The sequence below is a fragment of the Sarcophilus harrisii genome, chromosome 2, assembly GCF_902635505.1.
Source record: "Sarcophilus harrisii chromosome 2, mSarHar1.11, whole genome shotgun sequence".
Taxonomy (NCBI): domain Eukaryota; kingdom Metazoa; phylum Chordata; class Mammalia; order Dasyuromorphia; family Dasyuridae; genus Sarcophilus; species Sarcophilus harrisii.
In genome coordinates this window covers 613,847,569-613,856,027 of record NC_045427.1, presented here as the reverse complement: position 1 = coordinate 613,856,027, position 8,459 = coordinate 613,847,569, and the positions used below count along the sequence as shown (strand labels likewise).

Genomic DNA, 8,459 nt, shown 5'->3' with positions numbered 1-8,459 from the left:
AAAAGGATTCACACTGCCTGTTTCTATCACAGCCCCTAGGCTTGGTGCCTAGCATAAAGTTGGTGCCTAATAAATGCTTCTGGGATAGAGTGAATGACTCTTGAACTTGGGGCCCATGGGCATTATTTCTCATTTTTGTGTAGCCTATTCTGCTTTTTAATAATTGAAATTTAGTACCATATAGTCTTGGGTATAGTTCTGAAGTCCTGTTTTAGATTTAGCAGAACTGAGTCTTATTTCTTCCACTTTCACTCCCTGTTATATTACTTGATATTCCTCCAAATGAATTATCTATTTCTTTTCTTTTAAATTTATTTATTTTAATACATGTTGCTTTAATGAATCATGTTGGAAGAGAAAAATCAGAGCAAAAGAGAAAAACCACGGGAGAGAGAGAGAGAGAAAAAGAAGTAAACAGAGCATGTGCTGATTTATATTCAGTCTCCATAGTTTTTTTTCTGGTTGCAGATGGCGTTTTCTGGCCATTGGGATTGCTTTGAATTATCTGGTCTATTTCTAAAGTAACTCTGTTAATCTGGTATGCAGGTAATGGGGTGCCACAGTGCAGAGAGTGCTGGCCCTGGCTTCAGGAAGAACTGAGTTCTTTGTACCTGTGTGGTCCTAGAAAAGTCACTCTGCCTCATTTTCCCCATTTGTAAAATAAGCTGGAGGAAAGGGCAAAGAAAGCAGAGGTTCTCATGGATCCCTTAGGGCAAAGCCCCTCTCAGGCTCATGTTTCTAACTAATGGAAGTGATTCATTTTAGCTAGAGGGCTGTGATAATAGATGTCATCTTTCTTCCCACCCAAGTCCACTGATCCTCTGGAAAATTATCTAAAGCTCCCCAGGCAGGCAGTTAAGAACCCTGGGCCTCAGTCACACAGCTGGTGGGGAGGCTGGCTCTGGAGTTGGGGGTTGGACTCCCAGACCAACTGCCCTGTCACCTTCCTCATCACCATTTTCTGACTGTACCCGTGGGGGACTCAAACCTGGTAAAGCCCGGCTGGGGATAAACACGGCCACAGGAGCTCTTGGAGACCTCACTGCAAACTGGAATATTAAGGTGATATTTCACGACGTTTAAGGCGAGGACAAGTAGGGATTCTGATCTAAGTCTCTGCATTATTCCATACTCCCCCCATAGGAAAATCATCAGAAAAGGCGCAGTCGGGAGAGTCCTGTGTCGCTGTCAACCCTTCCAGACCCCGGCGCGCCGCATCCGTTCTTGGTTACACATCAGCAGTTTAGTGGTGGTTTTCTCTTGGTGACCTTTATTTTCTCAGAGCAAGTTAGACATAGAGCTAACCTGGGGATAGTCACAGATACTCGCCCTGCTGTTCAGAAGTTCCCCCAATGTGGGGTTCTCTTAAAAAAAGTAAGTGAAGAGAAAAGCAAAAAACTTCCTTTAAGAAATATTGTTAAGGTAAAAGCAAAGCAGGAAGGAAAGGGGGCCCTGAATGTTTCCCTGGGGCGCTTCCTCGGTCTCTGTCGCCCTCAAACCCCAGGCCCACCCATCAACCTCCCATAGCTTACATGTGTCCAAATCCTGATTATGCGACATGGACAATGCCGGGCATTCTGGAAGGCCAGGCTGGGCAGGCGGAGAGTGAAGGAGACACAGAGAGAGCTCCTTGTGTAGACTAAATCCTGGGAAAAGGGAGGAAATGGCCGGCGAGGTCGACCCGGCTCTGCCTCTGAAGGGAACAGGCTGCCAGGCTGGCCTCTCCTGCGGCCCCTCCCCGGGCTGCCTGGGCAGTCCGCGCCCTCCGGGCACTCAGGCCCCTATTTGGGGAGGGCAAAGTCCCAGGCAGCCTCCTGAGCACACTTCCACATGGCCTTCATGAGGCGAGTGAAGCCCATGTCTTTCGGCTTCTCCAGGCCCCTCATGAGTCGCTGCTTCATGATGGAGACAAACTCTTTGTTGCTCAGCTCCCCATTGCCTGGAGGAGAGAAGCAGAGATGGCGTTACCCGAGGCTCCCCAGGTGAGGGGGTGCGGCAGGCCCGCGGTGACAGATGCCGTCACCCTTGGTGTAACTGACACTCAGAACCCAAGGCAAACTTCTGGCTCTTGATTCTCCCCAACCTATTTAACGCAGAGTTTTCATGTTCCTGATCTGCCAGGTAACCGAGGTCCAACTAGATAATCTCTGGGGTCCTTAGAGGGGCAAAGCCTTTGATTTTATGCTTCAAAGTCTCAGAATATGGGGGGTGGAAGGGCCCTTGGGATCCTCTAGCCGAACCTCTCATCTGACATAGGAGCGCTCTGAAGGCCAGAGGGGAAGTGGCTGCATCGGGTCAGAGCCGGCTTCAGGGGCCACCTCCCTGGGCACAGGCACAGGCCTGGCTTCTTCGGCTCCCACGGGGGAGTGTCAGGACTCCGGGGCCCTCCCAGCATGGGAGAGACTGACCCCAGCACTCAGTCACCCCCTCAGACAGCAAGCTCGGAGAGCAGTGGAGGCGCGTCTGTCTGGGGCACGAGGAGTTTATCTTTCAAGACAAGGATACCGGTACCACGAGGACTCTAGGTGAGGGCTGGGTTTCTACGTTCAAAAGTAGTAGTATTTTTTTCTGTGCCCTGAAGGTTTGGGGCTGCAACTTCAAAGTCAAGCTGGTATCCTTGTTCATGGTGTCAATCTCTGGAATCAATACCGCCCCCCCCCCCCCAGTACAGAATTAAACCAAGTTTAGAATCTGCGCAAAGAAGTCCTGGTACCTACTGGAAACTTGGTTTGTTTTTCTGGGTCAGGACTTCTGAAGTTCTGAATTCATTCTTAGAGTTTCGAATTCAAAGAGAAACAGTATTCACCACACAGTGTCTGACTTCTCTCACAAACTGCAAGGTCCAACATCTTGAGTTCACTCTGAATAAGAACTCTGCTTTGATTTTTTCTTATTGGTCTCTATAGATTTCCTGTATCACAAAACTACAGCACCCAGGTAAAGAGTTCTGGGAACTGCTGACCACTTTTAATAATGGCTTCATTATGCATCTTTCTTTTTTCCCCCTGAGGCAATTGAGGTTAAGTGACTTGCCCAGGGTCACACAGCCAGGAAGTGTTAAGTGTCCTAAGCCACATTTGAATTCAGGTCCTCTTGACTTCAGGGCTGGTGTTCTATACACTACACCTCCTAGATGTCCCTCATTACACATCTTTGATTTAGTTTTGAAAAACTTCATTTGACCGTTTTTTTTCTCTCCATCCAAGAAGTCAGATTTATGGTTGTCATTCTATTCTCAGAATTATTTTGGCTGAAAATTGGACACTGCTCTAACAATAAAAGATGGGATTCAGTGCAAAAATAAGTCATGTCTTCCATGTTATCAAATATGGTGCTACCATGTCAAAAAGTAGAGAGATGTATGTCACATTTCCCCCATTCCCTCTCTAGAAGTAAAGACACCATGATTTAAACTTTTCTCACCTCTCGATGTAAACTCAACTAAGGTAGGAAGAATCCAGGAAAACTAAGGATGTCACTAGCCATGGTCTGTGATCTGAATCCCAACAGTGACTCAGACACTAATTAGATGCATGCTAAAATCAAATTAGCTGATGTTACCATGTAGGAATAACATTGCTGGAGCTGGGAAGTGGAGAGTCTCATGTCCACAGATATGACGAGACGAGTGGAAGGGAAGAACTGAAGATTATAGCCAGTCTTCATGCATCTATTATATCCACAAAGCCGGACATTGTGCTAAATGCTGGATATACAAAGACTGGAAGAAAACAGTCTCTACTCTTAAGGAGAGAGACTGCATACAAACAATTATGAACAAATAAGATATAAGTGGATAAAGTGGAGATAATCCCAGAGGAAGGGCATTAATATCAGGACCCTCTGGTCCTCCTTGCAGAACTTGAAGCTAGGGAGGCCAGAAGATGGAAGGATAGAAGAGGAGAATTCCAGGCACAGGATCCTAAGGTGAAAATGCAGAAACTCGATGTAGTCCTTGGAGATAGGGTGTCTTGTGCATTATTCTACTGCACGAATGTGCAAATTTGTATTTAGCTCTCCCCATGAAACTCCAAAATCTTCATGAGTTCCTAATCTTAGTGAGCAGCAGGCTGACTTTCCCATTTCTACTTTGGATTGTAAGATGCTTAGAGTAAAAAAGAAAAAAAAGTCCTAAAAGACCCCTGGCAAATCAAATTTGAGACTGAAAAGCCCAGACATGAGGTTAGGAGTTTTTGAGATCATTACTACTGTTGGCTCTAACTCTGGGAGTAAGGAAGAGGGAGGGAAGTGGTCTGGGGCCAGTCGGGTTTCAGAACTGTCTGCAAGGTTACTTTACAAACAATGCTGCACCATCATTAAAGAGATGCTTTTTCCACCAAAGCTAAGGGGCCTTACTCACCATCACAGTCAAAGAGTGCAAACACCACATCACACACATGGTCTGAGAGTTCCACTTTAGCCACGGTCTTTGCCACCTGCTGCATGGTCGCTGAAAGAAAAAAAAGTGACATTGTACCAACAGCACAGTGACTTACCAACATGCTGGGCCAGTGGGAATAGTGTTAAATTGGGAGTTCCATTCAAATCCAAGCTCTGATATTTATTAACCATGTGAAACAGAACAATTCACAAAATACTGAGTGAAACTTTTTGATTATGGACAAGCCTCAGAAGGTCTCTAGCCCTCCATTTTTTTAAAAATTTTTATTTTTTTTTATTTAATAGCCTTTTATTTACAAGATATATGCATGAGTAACTTTACAGCATTAACAATTGCCAAACCTCTTGTTCCAATTTTTCACCTCTTACCCCCCCACCCCCTCCCCTAGATGGCAGGATGACCAGTAGATGTTAAATACATTAAAATATAAATTAGATACACAATAAGTATACATGACCAAAACATTATTTTGCTGTATAAAAAGAATCGGACTCTGAAATATTGTACAATTAGCTTGTGAAGGAAATAAAAAATGCAGATGGGCATAAATATAGGGATTGGGAATTCAATGTAATGGTTTTTAGTCATCTCCCAGAGTTCTTTCTCTGGGTGTAGCTGGTTCAGTTCATTACTGCTCCATTGGAAATGATTTGTTTCATCTCATGGCTGAAGATGGCCACGTCCATCAGAATTGATACTCATATAGTATTGTTGTTGAAGTATATAATGATCTCCTGGTCCTGCTCATTTCACTCAGCATCAGTTCGTGTAAGTCTCTCCAGGCCTTTCTGAAATCATCCTGTTGGTCATTTCTTACAGAACAGTAATATTCCATAATATTCATATACCACAATTTACCCAACCATTCTCCAACTGATGGGCATCCATTCAGTTTCCAGTTTCTAGCCACTACAAAAAGTAGCCCTCCATTTTCTTATCTGTAAAATGAGGGAGGGGGGAATGGAAGATATCTTCCAAGGTCTCTTCCAACTCTCTACATAGTTATCTAGCCACAAGTCCTTCGTAGGCAGAGGACAAAGCTCCAAAAATACTCTCTTGGGAGGTTCATTTTTCATTGGCATCAAAAAGTAAGTAGCTGACTGCAAATTGTTCCTTATAGAGAGATAGATTCCCTAAAGATTCCCTCTCTTTACAGATAGAATTGTTCAATCAATTCTTTATATGTAGAATAGATACAGTCTGTAAGTTGAATAGATACAGGAGGCAGATTCTTTAGTTTCTGGATGCTCTCTCACCATCTAGATTATAACTCTTCTTTAGAAAGCTGACATTAAAAAAAGGACTATTTAGAATTTGTTGGCGTGGAAAGTCACACCAGCAAAGCCTGAATTATTTTATTTTTCTCCAAGGTTATTGTGGCCATATTTAAACCATGTGGCTGCAATGGGTTGCAGGCTCTCAGGGATAGCTCATGGGGATCTTCCAAATGGGCTTGGGATGGCTCAGAATCCCACACCTATGGTATGGTTTCTTTTCTCTTTCTTCACGACTATGCCATTCCAGTTTTTAGCATACAAACTTTGTTTTGTTTACTTTTGTAGATGGGAGTTCAAATTCCTGGCCACAAAGCTTTTACCGACATTCAAATTCTGATTTAAAAAAAACTACAATTGGGGTGTTCCCAAGTCTGAAGCCTGAACCCAAGTCCCTCATATTGGCTGACAAGAATGAGAGGCTGGGCATACCATGGTTTGCCAATGATGCTAGTACGTAGCAATTTCTTTCAAAAGCATCTCCCAATAGAGAAATCTCATTGCTTAAAATCAAATTTAAAATCAAGCAGCAAATAAGCAGAAAAAGGACATTTCTTCTGTTATGTACATGAAGTTTTTTTTTCCTTTCCAATAATGAACTAAAAAAGAACAATATATGGGCCATAACCAAAGACAATTTATTTAAAATACATATTAAACAATAACCCCTACCAAATTCGAAAGCTATTTAGTGTAGAAGGGCTTGGATCTATCACTACAGTATTGAGTCACAAGTGAAACTAAATATTTTAAAACTTGTTAGGTAAGAGAAGAAAATAAGGACCCTGTCACTATATCTCTTCCTGCCTCTGCTTCTCATATGTGAGCTCTGTACCCACTATTTTTTCTAATCTTACCCTGTTGGATGAGAGGTCTTTTCTGTAGCTCCCATATCTCAGAGGCTTATTATTATGCACACCTTTATAATAACCTATATATCACCATCATTACTTATCGTGGATAGCAATACAAGCACAAGTAATTGAACTGAGGACTAGTAAAAACCCAGAGGGAAAAAGAGTCACTTTCAAGCTATGAATCAATCAGCCACAAAATCCTCATCAGTAAATATTGGATGAGTTTCATCAGAAAGCATCAATGATAAGATGCCTATAAACCAGGGTTCAGGAAGGCCTTCTTTCTACCCATTTTGTTCCTATTACCATCTTTCTCTGTTCCAATTTTTTACCTGATCTCTTCCCATACTTCTGTCAATCCACATAACTATGATGGTGTTTAATAAAACCAAGAAAAAGAAATATGCTAACAATCCATAGACAATCTGGTGTGGTGGGAAGAGCAGCAAGGTTGGAGAGATCTGGATTATAGTTTGAGTTTTGCCATTAAACTAGCAGCATCAGTAATAGTTTGATCTTTAGGTTTCTTCATCTACAAAATTATAAGAAATCAAACTAGACAATCCTTAAGGTGTCTTTCTGTTTGCTTCATTCGTTTTAACAAAACAACAAAATATGTAATAAAATAAAAAAAATATGCTAAAGAGATAGTTAATCAAGTAAAACATTGTCCTTGCCTTCAGGAGCTCACCATTTATTAGTAGTGGCTAATTGAGCTTTGAGACTCTAGAAGTGTTTTTATGGAATACTGTCCAGAATTCCTCAGATTCTCATCCAGTGTCCTAAGGGACACTATTATTCTTGACCTTAGTGGTCTTCATTTGCTAAACAGTTCTTCAGAAACACTTATCTGAGTATTTTGTGTCTAACCCAGTATTAGCTATTATGAGGTAGTATATAAAGCTCTTATCCCTGTAATGAATAATTAGGAAAAACAAAAAGCACGTGCAAAATGAGAGCTTAATTATGTGTTTGTGTGTATATACACACATATAATTTTTATTTTCTCTTCTGAATTCTTTCTCCAATCACCTTTTCTCTTCTTCTTTAAGAAAGTAAAAAACCTAACGTTGATTATAAATATGTATAGACATGCAAAACAAATCTCTCCATTAGTCATGCCCACCTCCCCCGCCAAAGACAAGAAAAAAGGAAAAAAAAAACCTCTCCCCCAAAAAAACTCATTTGCTTTAATCTGCACTGAGTTTGAGTCTATCATTTCTCTGTTTGGAGACTGTGTTTCATCATGATTGCTTTGGAATTGTGGTCTATCACTGGGTTGAGTCTTTCAAAGTTGATTGTCTTTGCAATATTGAAAATACAATAAAAATTTTAAATGATTCTCCTGATCGTGCTCATTTCACTTTGTATCAGTTCACAAAAATCTTCTGTTTCTCTGAAACCAAAACCTTCATTTTTTCTTACAACAGTGTCCCTTTCCCATTCATTTATCATAACTTGTTTGTTCCCCAATTGCTGGCCTTCCCTTTAGTTTTCAATTCTGTTATCACTATAAGAGCTGATTTTTGTATTTTTGTATGCGAGGATCTTTTTCCTCATCCTTTGATTTCTTTGGGAAAAGAGTTTAGTAGCTGTATGGCTGGATTGCAGATAGTTTTTTGGGACATAGCTCCAAATCGTTTTTTAGAATGGATGGACCAGTTTACAGGTATAGCAACAGAGCACAATGATCAGAAATTTGTGGGGGATGGGGAGAAGGTGCTTCAAACTGAAGATATGTGTAATTCTTGTAGAGATCTAGATTAAGGAATGAGATTTACCTGGGAAAGTTTTTCTTGAAGAAAGTACAATCTGAAATTTTTAAAGGCAGTCACAGGCACCCCCAAAAAAAAATCAGTGGATGTGGGAATTAGGAAGTCTTATGCTGAGGATGGCTTAGTTTGGCTTGTCTGGAACATATATAGT

The 8,459-nt window shown here is 41.5% G+C and overlaps 1 protein-coding gene across 4 annotated transcripts in view; it reads right to left on the bottom strand.

Moving 5' to 3' along the window:
• Positions 1 to 1,250: 1,250 nt before the first annotated feature.
• The window catches only part of MICU1 (mitochondrial calcium uptake 1), a 214,712-nt gene continuing 207,503 nt past the window's right edge, over positions 1,251 to 8,459 (bottom strand). For all 4 annotated transcript variants that reach the window (XM_031956529.1, XM_031956531.1, XM_031956532.1 and 1 more), the window contains 2 exons: positions 4,361 to 4,450; positions 1,251 to 1,939 (listed from right to left, as the gene is read on the bottom strand). In XM_031956529.1, the coding sequence (XP_031812389.1) occupies positions 1,782 to 1,939; positions 4,361 to 4,450 (248 nt within the window). In that variant the 3' untranslated portion in view covers positions 1,251 to 1,781. The remainder of the gene's footprint in view (positions 1,940 to 4,360; positions 4,451 to 8,459) is intronic.